Here is a 24,750-nt window from a genome sequence, read left to right on the forward strand (position 1 = left end):
GTCCTTTGAGGTCTAGGCAAGACTATCTGGAGTTCAAACCAGACGAATTATTTGGAGTATAGGAAGTTGTAGGGCTGAAGTATGAGAAGTCCGGGGAGGGAATTGCTGTATATATAAAGTCCAGGCGGGGCTTAGGAAAGAAGTACCGAGACACTCTCTGCTAACAAAATCTAACAAAGCTAAATGAAAAGAAAAAAATAAAATACAAAACAGCTCGCCGGTGCCGATTTCCAATGCTTTTGAGGAGAAAAAAAAATTTAATTTAATTTGAATGAAAATAAAAGTGCGTGGAAGAAACGAGGACCCTCAGGGTTGATAATGTCCTAATTTAGGATTACTTCGTTTCTGCTTATACCTATGTTGTATGTAAATATAGGATGATATGAGACCTAATATGATATATCCTTCTTGTACAATCTAGACTTTGAAGATGTCACTATTTACACCTGAATTATGGAAATTAAAGCAAGAGTTCATGGTATGTTTTGCTTTTTCTCTCCCTTTCACTCGGGTGTCTCGGGAGCTTCTTAGTGGAGATCTTGGTGACTTCACGAGTTCGGGAGGCTAGGAACCATGGGCTACATAGGCCATAGTTGGTGCTTTTTGCCATTGGAAGATATTTACGGAGTATGTAGACCTGCATCTGATACCACACGCATTTTGTATTTTGTACAGAGTCCAAGAAAAATGTATGTTGTCTACTGTTGTAAGCGCCTAGGCCAATGACGTAGTCGATCGTTACCTTATTTGGACGGTGACCAGCCTAATCTTCTCATTGTCTTTCTCTTTTGCACCTTATACAACTATACATTCGATGTATGCCTACTAGGTTGACAGATTATACTATGAGGTCCACAATGAGCATGTAACGTAAAATATGCCAGTCTGCTTGGCTTCTAGACTATCTCAGGTTGACTACCAAGGCAACTATCAATATGTACGGTGTAAGTCTGGCACCGTTGAAGCTGAAGCAGATGATCATCAAGAATCTGTTCCTCCAATCACCGAGAGCCAACATATGTACGGAGTATGCATTCCTTGTCAGGTGCTTTCGTACTTCATACAAACCCTGTCTTGGACTCGCTCGCTTGGTTTCCCGAGCCGCATTTTTGGCCCATCGTAGTGGGGGTGGTGTATACTCCGTCTCCGTAGTGCCGGACTCATCACCTGGATATACGAAAACAGAGAAACAAGAACAAATTCAAGCGGAAATTCGGCACTTTACTTTATTACCCAAAGAGGTGATATTGAGGTATTTGTCTCCAGTAGTAGCTCACTCATCTCCGTGATAATCCGAATGCAAGACCACAAGATGGTCCTTGCACCCCAGACGCACAAAATTTGTACACAGATATCGTGACATAGTAGAACATAACAAGGTAAAAAAAAAAAAAAACCTGATCTATTCAAGCCACCAATATGTATCAACACGTCCCCGATGCATATTGTCATGTGGTGTTCTAACCTATCCTGGTCCAAGCTCGTACAACTCACCAGAGCGATATCCTCGCCAAGCGCCCCTCCTGCCGTACTCCGTTCTCCATACTCCGTACAACACTATATTCTACTCTATCGTAGACGCCTCCTACTCTACTATAGACGCCACCATGAACCGTCATCCCCCAGTGGTAACGAAACAAACGAGCACCTGGACATTGTCAGACAGTCGGCGCCAAGGTCAAGGCCGAGCCCGAGCCCGATCTTGGCGATTGGTGAATCGGCATCCGTGAGCATCCGGGGGACCTGGAAAAGACTGAAATGTTACGACCACGCACCTGCACGTCCCTAGGATCTGCGTTGAATAATTGCTAATCAATTAAGGTGAGTGCTATGTCGGAATGCAAACTCCGCCTTACTTCCGAACCCCGAGCCCGCCCAATATTGTAAACTATATTGTATATCCGTCCTCCGTACGAAGTGGAGTAGTATATCTCCCCGACTACCTCGTGTTTGACTACATATCCCATAGGACATGAGCCGTAAGTTATTGATATGACTCACGCGTGTTCATGGTATAACCTTAAACCCGCCGTTCTATGTATTTGATTCGGTGGTTTCTAACGCCGTGATTTTCATGCCTTCATGGCGGCTGTACCCGGCCATAATGAGAAGACGGTGTGACCTGGCGCCACAACTGCATATCTCGATCTCTCATCGTGTCCGGCTTGTGATTAACAATATAGGGCCCTCAGCTCTCGGAATGCAAACATCACACGTCCACAGCTCCAAGAAATATTCCCCTGTTGAGAAGCCTGACTAACCGGAAGTCCGGCACAACTGCTATCCGCACCCCGGCTCTGATCTTGCCGTTCCCCAGGGGTAATGGTAATCACGGACGACCAATGAGCATAGTCTGAATACCTTGAGATCCCATGTGATCAACAAGAGTGCAAGAATTGGGCATGGGCACGCATACGGTTGGATAGTTGGAGATTGACTAAAAGCACTCTCAGGCTAGAAGTAATTTGTAGAAGACGCTAAACTGCATACTATACACTACCTCAGTAGCGTCCCCGAAGTCCCGCTGCCTGATTACTATTCTATATCAAAATCTAATAACGTAAGAATTTGTTAGTTTCATCCATCAAAGAGTAGTACCCTGTTGCAGAATGATCTTTTATTGATAGTAATGCCGTATAGAGCCCTACAACGCATATACTGTCACCTAGATTGTCCATCTAGCCGAGGCGCCAGAACGTGCTCAGACGCAGAATGGACCAAATGTATCTGATCTGCTGACATTGAAGCCGCTACGAAGAATTCGCAGGCCCAAAGACCATCGGTGCACCTCAATAGGCCCACCTAGCCAAACACCAAAAGCTACACCAAATCCAAGGACAAGAGCCATGCGAAATCGTGCGACGCTCATCCAAACCACAAGCAAGTTGTACGGCAATCCGGAGCAGAAATGATTCCCAGAGAAAAAAAATTCCGTCATTGAAATTGTTAAGAAAAAACCAGGATGAGGGAAATAACATAAATCCTCGTTTTTCAAGACATTCCATGCAACAACCCCAAATCCTCCCCTCGGAGCCAAGATCTGGTGTGATTCGCAACCCCGAGACACCGGACCCGCAGGCCGGATATCTATTCCTCCATTCACAAAAACATCAAAGACGCCGTTTTTGGGCTCGTCTGGAACATTGCTCCACTGGACGCTACCATAGTCGAGCTGGGTGCGTAGATGGATTTCGTGGATGCGAACGGTTCGAGAGGAGGGTGTCAGTCTTTTTGGTCGCTTAGCGGTACTGTAGGTTGAGAGACTTGTGGTTAGTGTTGTGCTTTTGCAGGGTGCATGTGTGGTGGTAGCAGATTGGTCAATTGTCGATTGGATTTTCATATCGGAAGAACGTGGTTGTGTGGTATTCGAATGGAATCGGATAGGACCGTCGAGCGAGGAATTGAAACGAACCTTGGTGAAACCGATGTCGGTGGACTTCTCACGGAAGCACTGACGGCAGATGTTCATCTAAAACCAGCCATATTAGCCACACAAGTCCATGTCACGTCACATATTGCACATTGCAATATGCTCCAGGGATCGGTTTCTCCTTACGCCGTACTTGCGGATCAGACCGGCGCGGTGGGAGCAGACACGGCTGAAGGCGCACAAATATTAGCAAGTCCGTTCCTTTTATATCGATTTTCGATTCCATCCAGGCCTCCTCCAAGTTTCTTTCTCGGTGTCGACTGGATCGTTCATCGGGGGATTGTAGTAGGGTAAACACACCATTCGCGGGAGCCCTTGCCGTACCTATCGAATTTATGGTTAGCCTTGTCACTCTTTTTCGATATAGTGCCTGGTGTGCGTGCGGTTTCGACTTACTTGCGGGGCCGGCTGTACCAAACACTCTCGTGAGTCATCTTGAAGGTTTAAAGGCGGGACCTGGGAGTTGACGGGGTTGTTGACGGGACGAGGGTCGCTGGCGTTGGGCGTTAAGAACGGAGACAGGAGTTAGGGTTGGAATTTGCGTTGTGTGCTGCCCCAATGGGGAATAGGGCACGGGCCAACTCGCTTGAGTTACGCTAACTTTTTTGGTGGATCATGTGACTAAGGCGATCACAACATCTTGGTGCCTCAGGCTTTAATATCTTATACTTCAAATATTTTCAAGGCTGATGTCTTTAACTGACATTTCTATAAGATATTGTGGCCTGCTCTTGTAAATACAACATGCTAACTTTAGTAGCAGGAATTCATAAAATTATGTGCATAAGACCATCACTTTTTACTACAATATACAGCAGGGTCAACTGTAATTGTCCATTGAATTCATGTACCTCGAAAAAAAGGCAAGTTATTAGCATCCTTCGTGTACAGCCGATGCAACTCGCCTGCTCTTAAATATAGCCCTTCTGTCGCAGTCTCCATCCGTTCCCAAAGACTGATGTGTTTCTTCCTCCCCACAGCCATGAAACAGTTGCCCTAGACTAGATATGAGAATCGGGGCAAGGTCAAAATGTCAATTCTGTGATAGATTTGGGGATAATCGGAATAATCTCGAGAAAACACATTGGAGGGTCGATGTTGCCGTTTGTAGTTATGGAAGACTGCAGAAGAAACATGGTGATTAGCACAAAAAGACAAAAAGGCCACAGCAATGCTCTTTCAACAAATCCTTAGTCAGGAGATAACATAGTAGAAAGGAGGTAATCACTCTAATGGAGCACATTGGCTACATAAACAATATTTGTCCCCTCACGTATTGGTGTGAACTTGGTGTTGAGACATATGCATTGTTTGCCAGGCTAACAGTAGTTATTTAGCTAGCCTAAGTCGTTTGCGGAGAATACAGATTCATTCATCGTATACGCTCCAGGGCCAACATCTGTGACAATGATAGCTGTCGACTGATTGAAATTGTGGGTTCCAGCTTCACTTGCAACATTAAAGAAACCGATCTAGTAGCTAGAGAAGGATATAAAATGTGAATTGTCTTCCCATTCATCAGAATTGGCTAGTATCCTGTGGACATTGGGGACTCCTGAGGTCTTCTACTAGCTTCCTAAGTCTACAATAGGATAGCGTCATACCAGTATATGCGAAGGAATGAAGTAGTTAGCGACGTATGGGACTTATTAATTGGACTACCTATCTGTGGTCTGTTCTGTGCATAGGGGATCTACTTCTTTCCTTTCTCGGCCCGGAGATGGCGGGCGCTGTAAAACAGGAGATAGGCATCTTGGCGGAGGACTTCCGCCACACCTGCGATGGTGACCTTATTGTCATCCATCAGTACCCACTATAAAGTTAACTCATTAGCAAAGCACAAACACAGAGACAATTGTTATATAGTGGAACGAACCTTGTCGTTGTCAAGACGTGTATAGGCATAGTAATGTCCAGAGTCCATTGTTCCTTGGTGGACAATCACAGTGGACAGGTCGTACATGTAATTGGACATGTCAACAGGGAGGTTGTCCTTTCTAACAGTGTAGGGCAGCATGTTCACAGACAAAGGGAAGTCGATATGACCGTTCATTTTTTCAGAGGAGTTTGAGGAGTGTCCATAACGCTATATGAATGTAAGTATGGAATCTTATTCCAAGGCAGTCAGAAACTCAAACAAACCTTTAGCTGCATGCAAAGCATAACAGGGAGTTTGCGGATCTGCAGGCGCTTTGAAGCCCGCTGTGGAGTGTTACCACACTTTTCGCAGTGGTAGGCAGCATCGGCGTGAAGATCTTCAGCAGCAGTGAAGCTGTCCAAACAGCCCAAGAGAGTTCCGGTAGTAGAAGAAGTAGAGCGACCGAGCTTGCGTTTCTTGTGTTGCTGCTGCACATCAAGACTCAGATCGGCCATGGGGTCGTGGGTATTTGTGGTTTGGCCGCATTTGTGGCACATGACGCTGCTGCGCAGTTCGCCGTAGAACATCTGGTGGAAGAAGCAGTTGCACGGCTTGTCATAGTTCTCCACGTGTCCAGGCGTTGATGAGTGCAGTTCATTGACAAGGAATTGGAAATATTCGTGGGCGTCTTGCTGGCGGTATCCACGCATCTCCTGTAAACTAGTTAGCCAGTTCTGTCTTTCAACTCTGACCTCGACATACCTTGGATTTCTGCCAACCATGGTGAAGAAGCACCGCTGCGGAGACTGCTTCGGTTTTATCGGCGCTATTGAACTCCATGAAGACTTCAGCTGTCGCACAGGCGAGACAGTCCTTGATCATACATGTGTGGACATCATGGCCACCTCCCAGGAAATAGGCAGTGAGGCTAGGGTCGTGAAGCATGGCCTGTAAGATAGAAGCCTGGTAGCATGTTTGACCCATGTTCCAGACACCACGAGCGCCGCGGATGGCGCATGGATTCTTGTAGGCGTTATTCTTGACGTAGACCTCAGAGACCGAGTCTTCAGCCCAAATAGATCGCCCATCTGCCTGATGTTAGTAGATGCACATGAGATGAGTAATTTGGAATTGCCCGAGACTCACCGATGGCTTCGAACTTGCCAGAAGGACCACGGAGTCTGTCCAGGGTGTGGTCATAGATAAAATCGACACACTTCTCACAGAAGACAAAGCGGTTGCGAGACTCGAGATCTACCTTTGTGTAAGTATGAAACAACCCGATCAGTCAAAGTTTATTGACTTACAAAATGCATGCCCAGTCGCCGCAGTATGTTCCGCTCGCTTGGAGCCCAGGCATACTTCTGCACAACTCAAACAGTGATACTTCGGCTTGAGCGACTCAACAGTTCGGAGGCCAGTGGTTGGAACAGCTACCGTATCTGTCTTTGAGAACGGAGCTAGCAATTTGTATTGCCTGCAGAATGCCTCTCTGAACTGGCCAGCAGTCTTCTCGTCCTTAGAGAGAATAGACGCAAGATGTACTAGCAGGAGGTCAGCTGGGCATTAATGAGCCACGGCAATTGCCAATTCTTACCACAGCCAAAAGCTGCTTCGGAAAGAAGCTGGACCGAATCGAGGGTTGCCATAGTGAGCGACATCAGTATGGTTGGATGAGAAGAGAGAGAGAGTAAGAGAGATAGGATGGAAGGGAGAAGGTTAAGGTCAATCAAAAGTCGACACAAAGATATGGAGTAAAAACACGTTAATAGAAGTTCCAGACTTCTATCCACGTGGAGACAAGAAGAGGATGTTGAAGAAGAGTTATCCAAGGGAGAGAGAAAGGCTGGGTATAAAGAGACCCGGTACAGCCTCAAGGACCCTTCCTGAATAGGGCCAGCATTGCACTGTATAAACAATAGAAATCAATTACATGATCAATCAGAGAGTCATAGAACAATAGAACTTACGAAAGCAAGTGAATGGGGACAATAGCAGACCAACAGAGGGAAGCTATACAGTCCCACAAAGGGTTGTTAATGACCTGATTTGACGTGACAGTCAAAGTTCAGATAATAAGACCCTACTCAAAAGCAATGAATATAAATATAAAGGTCTATTATCCAACGAATGGGGTCAAAGTTCCCTGTGGATTTCAAAAGTAGTCGGGGGGGAGGTGAGTTCGCCATCGGGCGGTGGTTTTTCGCCTGACCCCGATTTACCGATTTACCGCCGGATAAGAGATCGGGAGCAATTTCAATGGCAGAAGATGGCCAAAGCAGAGAAGCAGGTCTTTGTTAATTTTTTTTTGGATAGGAAATATTTAATTGGTATTAAAGTATATAGGTTGATTTTAATGTTGCACAACCTCTGAGTGACATGGTATAGTTTCATTCAATGGGTCATTCATTTCTAGGGAATCATAATGGAAGGGAGATGCGCTAGCCCATTATAGGTGAAAGCTGTATGTTGTAGGCAAAGGCCCAGCTCTTGGGTGCCAATGGTCATACATGTACTCCGTAACATAACACTGATTGTCCACAATTCTGAGTATTTGGGTATCCAGCTCTTTACCGAGTTCCAGTCCCTCTGCCCCGAGGCAGTGCACTGGGACGAGCGCCACGCGCAGTGCCTCGTGTAGTATACCGGCTGGTTGCTGCACCACGGGCAGTGCCACGCGACGATGCTCGTGAGCCTGCAGCATACTTAGACGTCGGTCTAGAGGAGCTGGTGGTGGTGCTCGAGGGATTCTCCACAAAAGTTGTGTCCGTAGTCCTGTAACATAAGAGCGCATTAGCTCAATTATTCTCCTATGGGGGATTTATCGCATCGCTCTCTCGACTCACATAAAGGTCATTTCGCCGTCATCAATCGGTCGTGTTGGTTCTAATTCCGCCTCTGGATAGCTGTTAGCAAACCCCGACCACCAGATCCAGGTATTTCCCACAGAGAGCGTTCGCACCTTTTTCTTCTTCGTCCTGCTTAGCTTTTTTGAATGAGTCTGAAATTGGAGCCTAAATCGAACGAATCAGCAACCCAGTCGCGCACTATCACCACTGCCACAACTGTGGACGACGCGTCGGCGACCATACCTCTGGGAAATCCACACAGAATGCATTCATATTCAATCCGTAGAGGAAGCTGGCAAAACTCTCACTGAAGCGCGTCAGGCTCTCGTGCATTAGCTGCAAGTGCATGAAGTTGGCCTCGAGGTCTGCCATCGAATCGGCCAGCTCGGCGAACTGTGGCTCTAAAGCATTGATGGCGGGTTGTGTATATCCTGCATTTCCAATGCTATTTCCATATCCGTGAGCCTCCCGTAATGAAGAGCGCGAGCTGGGGCGTAGAGGGGTTGTGGGCCTAGATGAGGGTCTCGGACGCGAGGATGATCGAGGTGCGTCCATGTCTGTGATGTGTTTTAAGAATGCGATGGGTGTGCTGGCGAGAGACAATGGACCAACAATAATAGGGCGTTGTTATTGCGAAACAGGTGGGTTGTCCGAGTTATGTTGTATGTTGAGTGGGTTGTGTTTGGGATTGTTGATCTCCCCCCGGAAAGATCTCTCACGCGACAACCTTTTATACTTGCAACTTTGAGATGAGGAGTGGATTGTACAAGATATATAACAACAATTATAGACTCGAAGGAAATCAAAATGTCTCAAATTAATTCATTATTCTAGACTATATATCTATTTTAGGAGATGATCTTCCCCGCATCGTCATATCTTTGATTCCGCTCTCGCATTTTCTTCCTTTCTGTCTCTCAGTACTAAGACCTCGTGCTCACTCATATCATCATATCACCATATCAATTACACTGCTTATGCGTGGCACGATATTACGCCGTCTCTATCCTTCGGCTAAGTTCCCTGTCGCTCGGTATTCATTCGCGCGACCATTCTCCACCTACCCAGAACATCAGAAGGCTTCATCTTTTTGGACCCTTACATTTACACTCGCTATTGTTGGAGGAGGCGCTTGGCTCCAGGACAGATACTTCAATCCCAAAGACACAATCACTTCGCAGCCCCGACTCCCTCAAAAACCCTCCCTCGGAGTAATCGATACCCTCGCGACCATGCCTGCCGAACCCGCCCCCGGAACAGTCGGGAACCTCACCCCAGAGCAAGAAGTCAAGCTGAAGGAATTCTGGGTCCTGACTCTAAAAGTCTTCGGCCTCACACTCGAAGGACTCGAGGCGCCACCGTCCACAGCCACCAGCGAAGCCGCAACATCCGCCGCAGCCCAGGATAAGAAGAAGTCCAAGGGCCGGTGGGGACTTTTCGGCCGCGCCGACGACGAGGACACGAAGAGCGGCGCCACTTCTAGCGTATCTTCAATCAGCGTCGGCGATGGTGACGACAAGTACGGCCAGTCCAAGGAGTTCAAGCAGGCACTGGAGGACATGAAGCCCGAGGAGATCCGCACGGCATTCTGGAGCATGGTGAAAGGCGATAACCCGGACTCGCTTCTGCTGCGGTTCCTGCGTGCGCGCAAGTGGGATCCCAAGAAGGCGCTTGTTATGTTGATTTCCACGATGCGCTGGCGACTGCTGGAAATGCATGTCGATGACGATATCATGTTCAACGGTGAGCCGTCAGCTGTGAAGATGTCGCAGGGCTCTGATCCCAAGGAGAAGAAGAAGGGTGATGATTTCCTCACGCAGATGCGTCTGGGTAAGAGTTTCCTGCACGGTGTTGATCGGGCTGGTCGGCCCATCTGTGTTGTCCGTGTGCGCTTGCATAAGGCTGGTGATCAGGACAATGAGGGCTTGGAGCGGTTTACTGTTTATACTATTGAGACTGCGCGTTTGTTGCTTGCGCCGCCGATCGAGACTGCGGTAAGTACTCTGGTGTGAGGATTGTGTCTCGGTAACTGACTCTTGCAGACTATTGTCTTCGATATGACGGACTTCGGTATGGCCAACATGGTAAGTTTTTCGTCTTAATATTGTCCACGCTATGTATACTGATATTTCCCAGGACTACGCCCCCGTGAAATTCATGATCAAGTGCTTCGAAGCCAATTACCCCGAGTCACTCGGAGCAGTGCTCATCCACAAGGCCCCCTGGTTATTCTCAAGTCCGTATCCCACAAGCCATCTAAAACACCCCTTTCTAACCCAACCCAGGCATCTGGAGCGTGATCAAGGGCTGGCTCGACCCAGTTGTGGCAGCAAAGATCCACTTCACGAAAAACCGCCAGGATCTCGAAAACTTCATCCACCCAAGCCAAATCATGAAGGAGCTTGAGGGCGACGAAGACTGGGAATACAAATACGTCGAGGTGCCGGAGAACGAGAACCCCAAGATGGCTGACAAGGAAACGCGGGATACCCTGATGGCCGAGCGCCAAAAGCTCGCCCAGGAGATCCAGGATACCACCGTTGAGTGGATCCGCGCCAGCTTCAAGAAGGAGACTGACGCTGCCTCTGCTGCTGCGGAGAAGCGGAAGGGGCTGATCGAGCAGCTGCGTGCGCACTACTGGGTTCTTGACCCGTATGTCCGGGCTCGCTCGCTCTACGACAGACTTAATGTTGTTCAGGGCGGTGGGAAGATTAACTTCTATCCTGGCTCGGAGAAGGAAGCGGAGAGTACATCAGCATAAGCTGTGCAGAGTCCATGAGTCGGGTGTGTTTAATTTTGATTTCCATGCTTACCTACTAGATATTTAGAGTCCGGATTTTGCATGTTTGTAACATACAGGCTTGGTTCTTGTTAACTAGAGGATATACGAACATTTTGGTATACATTCAAGAGCGGACTCCTTTACATCTGAACTAACTTCCTACTCGGGTGTTTCTAGCTCCATCTACTCACAAGTAGGACTACAATCCTTCGGCCAACGGGTTACGGTGTTCTAATTTATGAAAATAACTCGGTTTTCAATATTATCGATTTCGTTCGAGGATTATCCTAAGCCAAAGCCATTTAAATCTTCGACTTGATCTCCTCGTGAAGAGCCTTGAGCTTGGCCATATCCGTTTCCTGGGCAGGCCAGCCAATGATCAGACCCTCCTTCTCGTTGGGCTTGGGGATCTATTGTTTTGTCAGTGTATGTTCCGAAGGTGCTTTCTAGCGTAGGACCAAATATCCAAAAGATAGTAGAGCATACCATGTGGAAGTGAACCTGTTAGAGAGGGTTGGTTAGCACAGTCCCATCATTAGAAAGATCCTCAACTGAAACTCACATGACCAACGACCTGGTGCGCAATTGCTCCATTGTTCTGCAGGACATTGAAATCCTCGGCACCGCTGGCCTTGGCAATCTTCTTCGCGACGGGCTGCCGGCGTACATCTCGGTTAGCTATGTCCCTGTGTGCGAGGGACCTTGTGGGATTGCCCCCAAGGTCCTCGTGACGATGTAGTCGAACTCAATCAGAGATTGAAGAAATTGACTCTCGTCTTCACTCTCTTCTTGACCCTGGGTTGTTCTCTTATGCACTTACCAAGATCTCGAGCAAGTCCTCGTCAGGGATATCGGTCAGCTTTGCGCCGTGGAATTTGGGGATGACAAGCTGTTCATGCGATCAGTTTGGTTTTCTTTTCTCTTCTTTTCTTTTTAATTATCGGTTCCGAATTGCTGGCTGCAGGCTATCGCCAGAGTACGGGCAACTTCGTTGTCGCCCCGCCACGAAGCAACCTGCCGGATGCGGGGACATCGGGAAGAGCGCTTGTAGGGAATAATAATACGCACCGCATGGCCACGGCTCAGCGGCTGGATGTCAAGGAAGGCGAAGACTTTCTCGCTCTCAAAGAGCTTCAAGGAAGGGATATCTCCTATAGGACCCCCCAAGGAGGCATGTCAGTCAACCCATGTTTTGGTATGACGTGTCGAGTTGAATATTGCAATAGAGATTGATGTGTACATATGTAGATAACTATAGTGTTAAAGAATGGACATACCCTTGATGATCTTGCAGAAAATACAGGCAGCAGACGACATGTTGTATGGTATTTTTTTAAGGGGTGATAAATAATGAAGTCAGTCGAATTGAAGCTCAACGATAGTAAATTAATATGCGGGGTCATCGACAAATAATTGGAAATAAATCCACTGACGAGTTTCGAACACCGACCGTTGTGTGTTCGGCCCCTTGCCCGAAAGTAGTAAAGGGGGTATATTATAAAGCAAATAAGATAAAGACACCCGAGGAGTGGGACAAGTTAGTGCAGAACCCATTTCTTGCCTTTTACCAGAGATGGCCGTGATTTGCCCACAAAACTCCTCTCATAAATCTTTGGAAATACACAATGACACAGCTGTCATTTATTTTTTTATTATCAAAAATAGTACTTTTCAGATACGATCATGGCTTTCCTTTTTTATAAACATACATTTTTAGGGTATTTATTGGTTAGTGGTTGGTAGGGTGGATGGATGAGTGTATGTATGTATATATAGTTATGTAGTCAGGGTGTAGTCAGAGTGTATATCACTACCTAGGTAAACATCCTCTTCCCAGACATCCAACAACTATATATTGTTCAATGCTTATACTAGAGAAACATACCACTGCAAGCCCATTCAAGACGCAATAGATGGCTTTAATACCCCCATGACACACAGTCCGTAAGTGATAGTTACTTTGACTATGTTGTTAATATGGCAATCTTATAGCCAACTCAAGCCTGGGGAACATCCAATCATAGTCCAGGTGTTGTCAGATCAAAACGGTGATTTTCTCCTACAGAGGTTGTAGATATAGCCAAGCCCATAGATTTTAGTTAGTATACTAATTTCAAATCAAAGAACAATCAGAATCCACCATATGTTGTACTGGCTATACAAAAAGAAAGAAAGACGAGAAAATGTTTTGTTAAAGTGGTGGTCCGTACTCCCGAATCAGGACTAGCGCAATAGTCCCGTGCGGTTCTTCCGACTTGACGCTGCGAAAGACCCTCGCACATCACCACGCCCTTCTTGGCAACACTCCGCTCCAATTCGCTGGTCTCGAGAGATATACTCAGCCAGAGACCATGCAGAAGTCTCGCACTATCAACACTGCCCTGGGGGCCCGTCCCTTTGTGCCAGTCCCGCGGGTTCAGCTTCAATTCCAGCGCAACCTTCAGGATGTCCGCATCACCCGGACTGGCAAGCCCCTCGTGAAGGTCCAAGGTGGCCGGTAAGTGATCAATTGTGCTATGGACAGGGTTATTGTTCTTGCTTGCTGATGCGCTCTTTCTATAGTTCTTCCATTGGAGGTAGCTAAAGCCTTCCCATTTTGATGCTACGCTTCGGTCCGATATGCTCACACGATTCTAGGTCACACCGCGACCGTCTTTGGTGCTACTGGTTTCCTCGGTCGCTACATTGTCAACAAGCTTGGTAGGTTGAGGGTCTGCTGCACCCCAATTGGATCATGCACTAACGGCTCGCAGCTCGCCAGGGATGCACCGTTGTCATTCCCTACCGTGAGGAGATGGCCAAGAGACACTTGAAGGTCACTGGTGATCTTGGCCGAGTTGTCTTCATGGTATGGAGTCTTACTACCGTATATTTTGTTTAAATTGAGGGGGTGTGTCTGACTCCAGTATAGGAATATGACCTGCGCAACACCCAGTCCATTGAGGAGAGCGTTCGTCACTCCGATGTTGTCTACAACCTTGTCGGTCGCCAATATCCCACCAAGTGAGTTATAGTGTGTGATATATATATAAATAAGTGGTTCCTAACAATACCAGGAACTTCTCCTACGAAGACGTCCACGTCGACGGTGTCGAGCGTATTGCCGATGCTGTTGCCAAGTACGATGTCGACCGCTTCATTCACGTTTCTTCCTACAACGCTAACCGTGACTCGCCTTCCGAGTACTTCGCCACCAAGGTCAGCATATCTACGGGAACTATACAAGAAGGAGAGTGCTGATGACATATAGGCATGGGGTGAGGAGATCGTCCGCAAGATCTACCCCGAGACCACAATCGTGCGACCTGCACCAATGTTCGGTTTCGAGGACAACCTGCTCCACAAGCTGGCCAAGATGGGCAACGTTTTCACCTCCAACCACATGCAGGAGCGTTACTGGCCCGTTCACGTGAGTTATTCCCCAGGATGGCCAAGCTACATTGAACTGACCCTATCTAGGCCATTGATGTCGGTTCCGCTCTGGAGCGCATGCTGCACGATGACAGCACCGCCGGCCAAACCTTTGAGTTGTACGGCCCCAAGAACTACTCCACCGCCGAGATCGCAGAGTTGGTCGACAGTGAAATCATCAAGAAGCGCCGTCACATCAACGTCCCCAAGGCTCTTCTCAAGCCCCTCGCCCACTACGTCAACAAGGCCCTGTGGTGGCACACCCTGTCCGCCGACGAGGTGGAGCGCGAGTTCCTCGACCAGGTCATCGACCCAACAGCCAAGACCTTCAAGGACCTCGGCATGGAGGAGACCGCCGATCTGGCCAACTTGACCTTCCACTACCTGCAGGGCTACCGTAGTGCCTCTTACTACGATCTGCCTCCCTCCACGGAGCGCGAGCGCCAGGAGGACAAGCGGTACCTGCACGTGCTGGACGATCAGTAGTTTGTGTTTTTAATGTGTAAATAAGCCTTCCTAGACCAAAGTCGATTTCCTTTGTGGATGAGTGTTGTACGAACATAGTATGTGTACAGTAGGTTAGTAGACAAGCCCATAAACTAAAGTGCCAGCTTCTATCGAACTCATTCGCCAGAAGAGGCCCAAATATCAAAAACCCAATTCCCCAGAGCTCCCCGCACTCGGTAACATCATATCAATCCCACCTCCAATCCTCATCCTCACCCTCACCTTCACCCCAACCTCCACACCCCAAAACAACCCCCCACAATGTCTCCTACAATGTCCCCAACACCCATCCTCCTCCTCAAAACAAAATCCTCCCCCCACGATGGCTACGACGACTTCTTCTCCGCACAAAACTACACCCCAACCTTCATCCCAGTCCTCGAACACCGCTTCCTAAAACACAACCTCACCCAAGTCCGCGACCAATTCAGCACCGGCGCATTCACATCCAACAACAATGTCCCCACCCCCCCGAAAATACGGCGGACTAATCTTCACCAGCCAACGCGCAGTCGAGGGCTTCGCGCAGATGATCGAAGATGAAAAAGACGGTACATACAACACCCAACACCCAACCGAAACACCAACACCAACACATCCCAACGCAAACAACCAACTAACGTAACCAAATGTGACAAATCCAGTACTCTTCAATATCCAAACAACCCCACCCCTAATCCTGTACACCGTGGGCCCAGCAACAGCGCGAACCCTCACAACCCTGCGCGACAAACACCTCCCAAACGCCCTCATCCACGGCGCCGACACAGGAACCGGAGAGAACCTCGCCCGTCTCATCCTCTCACACTATGATTCCCTGTACCCGACTAACAAACCCGCACTCTTATTTCTCGTCGGGGAAGTGCGGAGGGATATTATCCCGAAAACACTAATGGATACGACCTTACCGGTGGAAAAGCGGGTTGGGGTTGAGGAGCTTGTTGTGTATGAGACGGGTGTTATGGAGTCTTTTGAAGGGGATTTTGCAGATGTCGTCGGGAGGTCGGCTGGGGATGTTTGGGTTGTTGTTTTCTCGCCGACGGGGTGTGAGGCTATGTTGAGGGTTCTTGGGTTAGGGCCTTTTGCTGGAACTGGAGACGGAACTGGAAATGGAAAAGGAACTGGGAGGGTCTTTGTTGCTACTATTGGACCTACGACGAGGGACCATCTGCGTGAGAAGTTTGGGTTTGAGGCGCATGTTTGTGCGCCTAAGCCTAGTCCTGAGGGTGTGCTTGAGGGTATTGAGAAGTTTAGGAGTGGACTTTGAGAGGTGGATATGGATGGGTGTGTACAAGTATGTATTTTGTGTGCTTGTTGTGTAGGGTGGATGTATATAACTAGATGTAGAACTCGGACTATGTGTATATAAAATAAGAGAGGTGAAGTGCAAGGTATTACAGTGTAAATCAACTGTTTTACGTGAACACCTATAATCACATTTCGAGTTGCCCTGCTATCTCTAACATGTGTCAAATCACGCTGTCAAGTCAAAGTGCGTGCGTGCGGAATAGAATAGAACCCAACATCTCCCTAACCAGCCTAATATCGTTTGAAATAGTCAAAGTCAGATTTACCGCATGATTTCCTCGTAGATCAAGACTGGAAAAGAAGTTAGTAGATATACCAAGAGAAGACTAGAATCAGACACGAAGGGTAAACTCACGCTTCAGCTGCTCCTTACTCAGAGCATCTTTGTTCTTGTCGAAGTCGAAGAATCCATCGGGAATGGGTGGTGCAGTGGGCTCATCTTCGGGATCATGGTACGGCTCAAGGTAGGGGTGTTTGAGGGCTTCCTCAACGGTGATACGCTTGGCCGGGTTGAAAGCGAGTAGCTTCTCAAGCAGATCCAGAGCCGTGTCGTTGCTCTTGGGGAAGAGTGCGCGGAAGGGAATCTTCTTCTTAAAGGGGAGGGAGCGGATGTATTCGCGGGCACGGCGGGATTTGATGCCGTAGTAATCTTCCATCGTGGGTGTGCCGAGGACGTCCAGAATGAGAGTCAGCTGGTGGTGATCTAGATGTACATGTTAGTTATGGTGATTGCTGCTTGAAAGGAAAAATGGAATCGTACAATCCTTGCCAGGGAAAAGAGGCTTTCCGCTCAGCATCTCGGCCAATATGCAGCCGACACTCCACACGTCAATAGCCTTCGTGTATTCCTTGAATGTCAACATGATCTCCGGTGCACGGTACCAACGTGTGGCCACATATTCTGTCATGAATCCGGAGTTGTCGTCGGTGGAGGCGGCCGAACGAGCCAGACCGAAGTCACAGACTTTCAGGTCGCAGTTAGCATTGAGCAGAAGATTCGAGGGTTTCAAGTCTCGGTGGAGGACGTTGGCTGAGTGCATCGCCTTGAGTGCACGCAGGGTCTGGTAGATAAAGTATTGGCAGTGGTCGTCTGAGAGGTCTTGTGTGCGGATAACCCGATGCATGTCTGTTTCCATCAGTTCCTGCATGCTGTTAGTAAACTGCGCATAGGCATATCCCATACATGCGCATCTTGCCAGATGGCAAGCTTGGACATACTTGAATCAGGTAAACTTCATTGAACCCCTCGTAGTTACGGGGCCGTTGAATATCCAGGATGGAGATGATGTTTTCGTGATTAAAGTATCTCAGCAACTTCATCTCACGCAATGTACGCAGGCAGAACATGGAGTGATCGAATGGCGTGATCTTCTTGATGGCAACCTTCTGGCCCGAGGGCTTATGGATGGCAGAGCTGCATGGAGTTAGAGGAGACTTGACAAAAAAAAGTCTCGTACTACATACCAGACGACACCATAGGCGCCCTCGCCGATAACATCTTGGATTTCATATTGGTCGGAAACATTGAAGGAAATCTTCCGGGATCCTCCCGCGGGAGGGTTTGGCTGAACCATGTTGAGAGTAATTCCTTTGGTAGGGGTATCCTTTGGGGAATCGTCAGCTTTAAAAATCCGTGGGATCCAATGGAAAAAAGGTCGAACGCAGTCCATGGGTAAATGAAACGGGAACCGGGTTTTGAAAACAGTAGACGGAGAATCGCGCACAATTCGACGATTCACAATTCAGGGAACGCAAGAAAATAGCACTTGGGGTCAATCGCTCGAAAGGCTCGAGCAACTCGACAAGTGCCGGCGCGGGGGAACAAACGCCACGACAATGCACGGAAACCGGGATATAAAGCTTACTTTCGTTTGCGCTGCAATCGAATTAATTGGTTTCTCGGAAAGGTGCTCAAGCTCTCGACTGGATTGGGTTTCGAAGGTCGGCAAGATCTCAGGGAATGTAAGGCGAGGAGTAGAAAAGGTAATGGGACCTTGGTCGTACGAAGCTCCGGGTGGGGGAGGGGATGTGACAGGTACAGCGTCTAGACCCAAGAGACCAGAGTAGGGTACGAAGATCAGGGGTTGTGCTGTCAGGTTGGTATCACGGTATCACGGTATCAAGTTCAGAGCCTAAGAACGTGGCATGTTAGTGGAATTGACGGTGATGATGCTGGGCCGCATGGAGAGGATGAGCCAAGACGCTCCGAAGCGGGGTCAAACCTCTTGCTGCGGGATCAGCACGGGTCGGGACTGGATTGGAGCTCACCTTGTTGTCTCGTCCTTTAGCCAGGCAAAGAAAAAACAGAGAATGAAAGGAGATGAAGATGAGAAGAGGTGAACCTGGAGAAACAGCGGGCCGTAGGGGAAGTGGTGGGGCAGAGAGCTTTGAAGCGGCTCCAGCAATTTGGTAGGTGAAACAAAGTGGTCCCGATTCCGAAATTCACGGAAATTGATGTCAATTAAGAGAGAAGAACTAGGAGGGACTAGGAATAATTGATTCTGGAGAAGTGTAGAAGGAAGTAGAGTGAGAAAGAGACATCGAAAGAGAGAGAGAGTGAGAATGCCCCTGTCTGATTTCTCTGGTTTGATGGACGTGGAACCTTGGATCACTGGAGTTATCTCCACAACTACAAGAGAAGTACTTGGTATTGATTGAGGTTGTCCATATATTATAAAGTACCTTAGAAGTACATTGATACAGCGATCTAGGGATCTCCGCCACAGCGCCAAAGTCTCTCACATGTCGCGCTCAATGGACGGCGCTACTGCACCTGGCGAAACTTGTCACAATCAACTTTCCCGCTCCACCACATAGGAGGTGCTAGTTTCATCCTGATTGGAGAACCCACCATTCCTAGTTTCACTAGTTCCAAGGGGTATCCCGTTAATTGGGTCTGAGACGGTGACTAAATCTCAGGCAAAACAAGTATAAGTCATACGGGTCTATATATAATAGTTCTCTCTGGGGGATTGTAGGCCGTGTGATTCCCTCGTCATGTTATGAGGGTCTGAGTATCCCAGACCTTCCATTTAATCATAACCAGGCGCTAAAATCCATGGTACATTCAAGAATAGAAACTAGAAACTGTACGAGCTCTTCTAATAGTCTAGCAGCACTTAAATGCTTGTTTCTGTTAGTATATATATAGACCATCACTGATATTCAGATTTCTCATTATTTTTAGCTAGATTTTAAAAGCAGATGGCACCAAAGGCCTTACCTATTGTGGCCAATTTGAGTTGAGTTAGAGGTATAAAAACACGGTGGTTGTAGTAAAAGGCAAAAGACGACAATCAGATCTAGATGGTTGATCTTCTTGCGATACATCGAAAAGCTCAGACCATTTGACCGAACACGTGCAGTTTATTCCATATATGAAGGTAAATCCATCGTCGCTCGCTCCAACGTCTCAAAATCAGAGAACGAAACACCATATCGAAGATGTCGCTTTAACAGTTCATGAGTGACGAAGCGCTCCGGTATATTCCCCTGCGCATCTAGGAGCGAGACACGGGGATTGGTATTGCTGATTCTCTGTAGCTCATTTGCACGGCGATGGTGGTTTGGACACCTATCTGGACCCATCAGAAAGATCGTGGCGTACACCCAATCTAAACCAAGAAGATCGAGCAGGAATTCGTTCATGTCTGTTACTTCGCCGTCGAGTACGATAAGCAGTCTCAGTATGGGCGTTTGTGGACCAGCTTGCCACCCGTACATAGGGTGGTAAATTGCTGTTCCCGAGTGTTTTTGGAAGTGGAGTTCCTTTGCTCTTTGCCAGCCTGACATCAGTCGAGTATCTCCTCCGAATTTAATCTTTGACCATGTTTGTTCGAAATTGTGGTGGTTGATATGGCCAACATAGCGGGCTTGATCTGCGAATGTGACGAATTGATAGCCTCGGGTATTGTGGTCGTGATTGATCATTGCTTGAGTAAAGCGATGTATGATGGTCTTGGCGATATCTATTTCCTGAAGTTAATATCTAATGTAGATGGGTCGGAGGGGAATATTGTCACCTCTGCTCTTTGGCTGCTTAGAGGTGAAATAGCCTGTAATGATATGCTCCTTATAATTCGGGCGAAGCGGTGCAAAATTCATAGACTTAGAGATCTCTAGGAGGACCATAGTCTCGTCTAAAGGAACCGCCGGCTCCCCAAAGTATCTGAAAGGAGACATGACCTGTTTCGAGTAAGTCTCGGAGATTGATTGAACCTTGCAGATATCATCGCGTGAGGAGTATTCCGGAGGTGTTTCAATCGCGGATTCCATTCTAGATCGAGCCATGCTCATCGCGGAGATGATATCGGGCTTCGTCTTACTCCCAACAATGCCCTCTGTGTTATTCATGACCCAGTATAGACGCTCCTCGGCGAGGTCTTTGTATCCCCTCCAACCGGGTGTGACTCCTCTCCACCCACCCATTGCGTCAATGGACAATTTGAGAGGATTAGATGTTGATTCTACCCAGGCCAGTGGAATAGGCTCAAAATATCCAACTCGGAGGAGGTGGAAATACTGAATTGGGTGCCGGGTACGAAGATCGGCGATCTTTGGACTTATTCCAACTGTTTCTTGATATGTTGCCACAAGCTGTCGCCACTCTTGATTTGGCCATCTGCCTTGCTCCTCATCTAGGATGGCCTTGCGTAGCCCCCTAGTGTGAATAACTGCCTTCTCCTCTGTCGTCTTCTTCGATAGCATCTTTTTCAAACTACCAAATGCTGATGGCTTGGAGCTTTCAGTGAGGGGATCTGACGGATTATTTTGATGAATGAGCCGCTGTTCAACTGGTTGCTGGGTATCTGAAGAAGGTGTGGGGTCAACCTCATTCGGTATAGATGTCGCTCGGTCTTCGGTATCCGTATCCCATATGGTAGACGTTGGTTCTGTTGCATCAATGGTAGCCTGTGCCTCAGCATTGAGAGTTGCATTCAATCGTACAATCTTTTGAATATACTGGCTGTAGCCGAACAGAGTAGGCTTTGCCGTACTGTAACTCCCGGTGGTTGTAGTTGCAAAAGGCGAGGGCACACGGTTATACGGATTCTTCATGACGCGAGCCGATGAATGACTATCATAATAGGCTAATTCATCTGCTCGGACGAGAAAGAGGGTTAGACCGTCGCCGCAACGCAACTAATATCGTCAAATTGACAGAGCTGACCTGGGTACATGACTGCTTTGGACCACATTTCCTGAACAGAAAGTCGGGCAGACTTTCTGTCTTTGTATTTGTGAATATCGCAGTCACAGATAATAGATTGCGAGGTATACTGTGGTTCAATATCACTATTGAAAATGTGACAGGCCTGCTGAATGGCGTGTAGGGTGGCCTTCATATCATGCTATCGGAGCAGATAAAAGTCAGCAAATTACCAAAATAGAAGGACTCTATACGTACTTCATCTATAGAGCGGATTTTGGTAGCTTCAATGAATGTATTGGTGTGATGATGTGTAAGCCCTCTTATTGCTGAACGTGCATACGGCGGGAGGCAGTTCCGCATATCCGCTTCAGCATCCATAGTAGGCGAACTTGGAGCTGTAGTCTCATTTTGAACATCATAATACCGACTGATAGCATCATCGATGTTTTCCGCTTGCTTGATTATACGTGTCAGTATAGTTGGAAAGGGAAGTGGTACAAATGGCGTACCTCCAACAACCTGAGGGCGACCCCTTCACTGGCTTCTGGAACGATGGAGATGAACTTTGCTATGTCATCTCTCGAGGGTAGCATGGTGGAGAAGGAATACGAGGAAGTTGTAGAATGGAGATCCGCACATGCAGTTAAATTAAATGTCCCCCTCCGGCTGCGGGGGTCACCAGATAGAGAGAAACAAAGGTCCCGAAAGTGCAGGGATATAGATAGCGCTCGTTCTCGTTAACATCCTGTTGCATTATTGGTGCAGACAACTACTACTAGACCTGAATTGGAACATATGTCCGCCTATAATATTATCCCCCGCAGCTTTCGATGTCTTTTCAAAAATTAGATCGTTTGATTTAATTGGTCTAATCTGAACACACATATCACATTGGGTCCAACCCTCTATGTTGTAGTCATTGATAGGACCACTCAGAGACTAACGAGCCGTGGTGACCTCGATTTAAGCTCAGCTTGAATGAATACTGTCAGTGGGTGTCACCAAGAAACTGTGATAGGTCTCATACCAGAGTTGATCAGCCGAATCTGTTCCCTCAGTGTCACGCTTAATATAGCAGTATCCCAGGCTTCCACGTGCAGCGACCTCATCACGCTAGCAGGGGTTAGTCTAAATGGCTAGTATATAATGTGATAGAGAGGACAAAAACTAACAGCAACAACATCCGGAGTAGGCTCAGCGATAGGAGCAGCCAGGCCAAGGGTGGCGAGGACGAAGAGGCTAGACAGCACAGTAGTGAAACGCATTTTGAAGAATTTATTCAAGATCGGGAGTGAGTTGGATCTTTGACTTGTTTTAAATACAGAGAGGGGAGAGACAGCTACTTATATCTTGAGATATCGACTACTGACTCACGCATCCCCCGAAACCGGGCTTGGGATAGACAGGCATTGGAATCCTATGGACTGTCAATATGAGAGTGAAGGTCTGAGAACAAGATTTACTTATCCTAACTTTCTTGCTAGACCAGATTCGAGTAAAATACTTATCACGGGGCACATCCGTGGCCCCCAAGGCTATATACTATCAGGTCCAGAACCAGTCTAGCGGTATGCTCGAGTGATTCGTTCATCATACACTCACTCAATTTAACTGTACGGATCAACTCCATGAGCTGTCAGTCTCTCTCCTAGCATTATGCCCAATATGGAACCAAACCTCGAAATCGGCGAGTCTCTTCTCAAGGTTTCCCCAAGAGAGAAGGTCCAGAAAGCATCCAAGATCAAGTCAACCGCTATTTTCATCATCATCGTCGTTCTCGTGTCTCTCAACATCCTCGTTGCAAATATACTCTACACTCCTCCACCATATAAGATGTCAACCTCTCCTATCGCCCACTGTGGATCCTCACGGGACGAAGCCAAATCCGCAGGCTGCCATTTCGACCCGATGAGTTTCTCCTGGCTACCAACAGACTGTTACGACGCCGACCTTACAAAAAGCTTCCTTGGCTTGAAGGAATGGCAGTGGTTCACGGATGCCGACGGATCACCGGCGCCGCATGAATCAGTGCTGAGGGGCGATTATGATGAGCTATTTGTTTCGTGGGAATATCATTTGCTCCACTGCACATACACTTGGCGGAAGATGCACCGGGCCTTGTTGCGGGGCAAACCTGTGGATAATTATATCGGCAAGTATAATCACACGGCGCACTGCGAAATGATGCTCCTTGCCCAACACCTCGAGCGAAACAGCACCAATACCATTATCCAGACCAAGTTTGTCTCTTGTTAGGTAGCTGTCTATGGGAAGCGGTGAAAGTGTACCCGATGTTAACTAGTTGTATGGTATTTTAAGGCTAGTGATTGCATCCCTGTGAGCTGGAAATACCGGATATATGTCCTTGCAGGGGTGGGAGTCTATCGCTCTGGATCGGTATTTGTGGAAGGTCGCGTGGTTAGTGGATAAGACATGGATATACAAATGCCTGCACGGCATCTAATATCAATATGTAGTCGGATTAGTGGAGATGATACCTAAAATGTTAGAGAATAAACTATGAGTTAATCATACCATAACCAGTTCCATGCCCGCAACAACCCTAACTAGTGAGGAACTGACTCTTTTTTAGATCTACTAGGAATAAAATAAGAGTAGGTGGGTTATGCTGGACACTAAGTGAGGATTTTACCTAGAAGTTGATAGCAATTCTAGGCAGAAAGGGGAACTCTGGGCTGCGGGAAATGCCGACTTGTAAAGAGTATACAACCTTTTTAGTATAAGCTTGTATATAGTATGGCACATTGCCAAGAGGCTGTCGTGGATCGACCGTCGGCTTCCGATGCAGCTAGATAGAGCCTCCGCATCTTTCTTCCCTCTTCGTTCCTGGTCGAGATATAGTGAAATATTACGGAGTGCCTTTTTCGACTCTCCTGCAATTACTGGGGTACTAGCGCTCCTGCGCTCCACTATTTGGACCCTTGTATGCACCAAGGACGTTGTATATGCACTACTCCGTAAGGACATTGTATAACTAGTCGTACACTAAGAACATTGTAGAATGAATTCCCCGCTTTCTGGCCCCCTGTTTATAGTATAGTGTGTTCACTGCCACCCTGCCATGTGCAGCCGAGATAGGCCACTTGAGACATGCAAGCTACACTAGTTAACTATCTATGGATGTACATGTAGTAACTATGTAACTAGCCCTGGAGGTACTACATAGTGGATCTATAATGCAACCCAACACTTTTGTTACGGAGTATGAACAATGCAAAGCAATTATTACGTCGAGTAGTTCTGGTATAGATTAAATAAAATGAGTGCAACGGTCTAGTTGGGTTACTATGTGTTGAACAATCCCCCATTCATGCATGCATGTTGTTTGCTGCAGACTGAGCCTTTTGATATTTGTTTGCTATTTGCTATTTGTTGTTTGCTACAATTGAGCAATGTTCAGATAGTTTCTACAGGGTATATAAACACCTGCAT

General features: G+C 47.5%; 11 protein-coding genes across 11 annotated transcripts; 4 read left to right on the plus strand and 7 right to left on the minus strand.

Moving 5' to 3' along the window:
* Nucleotides 1-2,701: 2,701 nt before the first annotated feature.
* Nucleotides 2,702-3,864, minus strand: N7516_002081 (40S ribosomal uS14 domain-containing protein; the record flags this gene model as incomplete). Its single annotated transcript, XM_057214801.1, has 4 exons — nucleotides 2,702-3,469; nucleotides 3,557-3,599; nucleotides 3,731-3,754; nucleotides 3,827-3,864. The coding sequence occupies 4 exons, from the start codon at nucleotides 3,862-3,864 to the stop codon at nucleotides 2,702-2,704; spliced, it is 873 nt and encodes a 290-aa protein (XP_057076684.1).
* Nucleotides 3,865-5,123: 1,259 nt separating this feature from the next.
* On the minus strand, nucleotides 5,124-6,975 carry N7516_002082 (uncharacterized protein; the record flags this gene model as incomplete). Its single annotated transcript, XM_057214802.1, has 7 exons — nucleotides 6,886-6,975; nucleotides 6,596-6,832; nucleotides 6,435-6,542; nucleotides 6,051-6,376; nucleotides 5,573-6,001; nucleotides 5,307-5,516; nucleotides 5,124-5,243 (listed from the first exon to the last, which is right to left on the minus strand). The coding sequence occupies exons 1-7, from the start codon at nucleotides 6,947-6,949 to the stop codon at nucleotides 5,124-5,126; spliced, it is 1,494 nt and encodes a 497-aa protein (XP_057076685.1). The 5' UTR covers nucleotides 6,950-6,975.
* Nucleotides 6,976-7,858: 883 nt separating this feature from the next.
* On the minus strand, nucleotides 7,859-8,692 carry N7516_002083 (DASH complex subunit DAM1; the record flags this gene model as incomplete). The annotated part of the gene is made up of 4 exons (XM_057214803.1): nucleotides 7,859-8,063; nucleotides 8,135-8,186; nucleotides 8,251-8,302; nucleotides 8,381-8,692. 4 exons carry the CDS (start codon nucleotides 8,690-8,692, stop codon nucleotides 7,859-7,861), a joined length of 621 nt encoding a protein of 206 aa, XP_057076686.1.
* A 422-nt stretch (nucleotides 8,693-9,114) lies between these two features.
* N7516_002084 (CRAL-TRIO domain-containing protein) lies at nucleotides 9,115-10,898 on the plus strand (the record flags this gene model as incomplete). The annotated part of the gene is made up of 4 exons (XM_057214804.1): nucleotides 9,115-10,131; nucleotides 10,180-10,221; nucleotides 10,274-10,373; nucleotides 10,423-10,898. 4 exons carry the CDS (start codon nucleotides 9,115-9,117, stop codon nucleotides 10,896-10,898), a joined length of 1,635 nt encoding a protein of 544 aa, XP_057076687.1.
* A 323-nt stretch (nucleotides 10,899-11,221) lies between these two features.
* On the minus strand, nucleotides 11,222-12,236 carry N7516_002085 (HIT family protein; the record flags this gene model as incomplete). Its single annotated transcript, XM_057214805.1, has 6 exons — nucleotides 11,222-11,329; nucleotides 11,406-11,420; nucleotides 11,482-11,574; nucleotides 11,740-11,808; nucleotides 11,988-12,070; nucleotides 12,197-12,236. The coding sequence occupies 6 exons, from the start codon at nucleotides 12,234-12,236 to the stop codon at nucleotides 11,222-11,224; spliced, it is 408 nt and encodes a 135-aa protein (XP_057076688.1).
* An 881-nt stretch (nucleotides 12,237-13,117) lies between these two features.
* On the plus strand, nucleotides 13,118-14,874 carry N7516_002086 (complex I NDUFA9 subunit family protein; the record flags this gene model as incomplete). The annotated part of the gene is made up of 8 exons (XM_057214806.1): nucleotides 13,118-13,416; nucleotides 13,482-13,495; nucleotides 13,557-13,619; nucleotides 13,673-13,767; nucleotides 13,831-13,922; nucleotides 13,976-14,117; nucleotides 14,170-14,328; nucleotides 14,379-14,874. Coding segments are annotated over 8 exons (1,302 nt in total), but the record flags the coding sequence as incomplete, so codon positions are not given.
* Nucleotides 14,875-15,098: 224 nt separating this feature from the next.
* N7516_002087 (uroporphyrinogen-III synthase HEM4) lies at nucleotides 15,099-16,104 on the plus strand (the record flags this gene model as incomplete). The annotated part of the gene is made up of 2 exons (XM_057214807.1): nucleotides 15,099-15,348; nucleotides 15,482-16,104. 2 exons carry the CDS (start codon nucleotides 15,099-15,101, stop codon nucleotides 16,102-16,104), a joined length of 873 nt encoding a protein of 290 aa, XP_057076690.1.
* Nucleotides 16,105-16,407: 303 nt separating this feature from the next.
* N7516_002088 (mitogen-activated protein kinase) lies at nucleotides 16,408-17,719 on the minus strand (the record flags this gene model as incomplete). Its single annotated transcript, XM_057214808.1, has 5 exons — nucleotides 16,408-16,436; nucleotides 16,501-16,848; nucleotides 16,906-17,287; nucleotides 17,364-17,559; nucleotides 17,610-17,719. 5 exons carry the CDS (start codon nucleotides 17,717-17,719, stop codon nucleotides 16,408-16,410), a joined length of 1,065 nt encoding a protein of 354 aa, XP_057076691.1.
* A 2,407-nt stretch (nucleotides 17,720-20,126) lies between these two features.
* On the minus strand, nucleotides 20,127-21,890 carry N7516_002089 (uncharacterized protein; the record flags this gene model as incomplete). The annotated part of the gene is made up of 4 exons (XM_057214809.1): nucleotides 20,127-21,244; nucleotides 21,316-21,496; nucleotides 21,553-21,753; nucleotides 21,807-21,890. The coding sequence occupies 4 exons, from the start codon at nucleotides 21,888-21,890 to the stop codon at nucleotides 20,127-20,129; spliced, it is 1,584 nt and encodes a 527-aa protein (XP_057076692.1).
* A 376-nt stretch (nucleotides 21,891-22,266) lies between these two features.
* N7516_002090 (uncharacterized protein) lies at nucleotides 22,267-22,562 on the minus strand (the record flags this gene model as incomplete). The annotated part of the gene is made up of 2 exons (XM_057214810.1): nucleotides 22,267-22,410; nucleotides 22,470-22,562. The coding sequence occupies 2 exons, from the start codon at nucleotides 22,560-22,562 to the stop codon at nucleotides 22,267-22,269; spliced, it is 237 nt and encodes a 78-aa protein (XP_057076693.1).
* Nucleotides 22,563-22,953: 391 nt separating this feature from the next.
* On the plus strand, nucleotides 22,954-23,553 carry N7516_002091 (uncharacterized protein; the record flags this gene model as incomplete). The annotated part of the gene is made up of 1 exon (XM_057214811.1): nucleotides 22,954-23,553. One exon carries the CDS (start codon nucleotides 22,954-22,956, stop codon nucleotides 23,551-23,553), a length of 600 nt encoding a protein of 199 aa, XP_057076694.1.
* Between the last annotated feature and the right edge of the window lie 1,197 nt (nucleotides 23,554-24,750).

This window comes from Penicillium verrucosum (genome assembly GCF_028828655.1).
Source record: "Penicillium verrucosum strain IBT 35672 chromosome Unknown utg000001l_segment0_segment0, whole genome shotgun sequence".
Taxonomy (NCBI): Eukaryota; Fungi; Ascomycota; class Eurotiomycetes; order Eurotiales; family Aspergillaceae; genus Penicillium; species Penicillium verrucosum.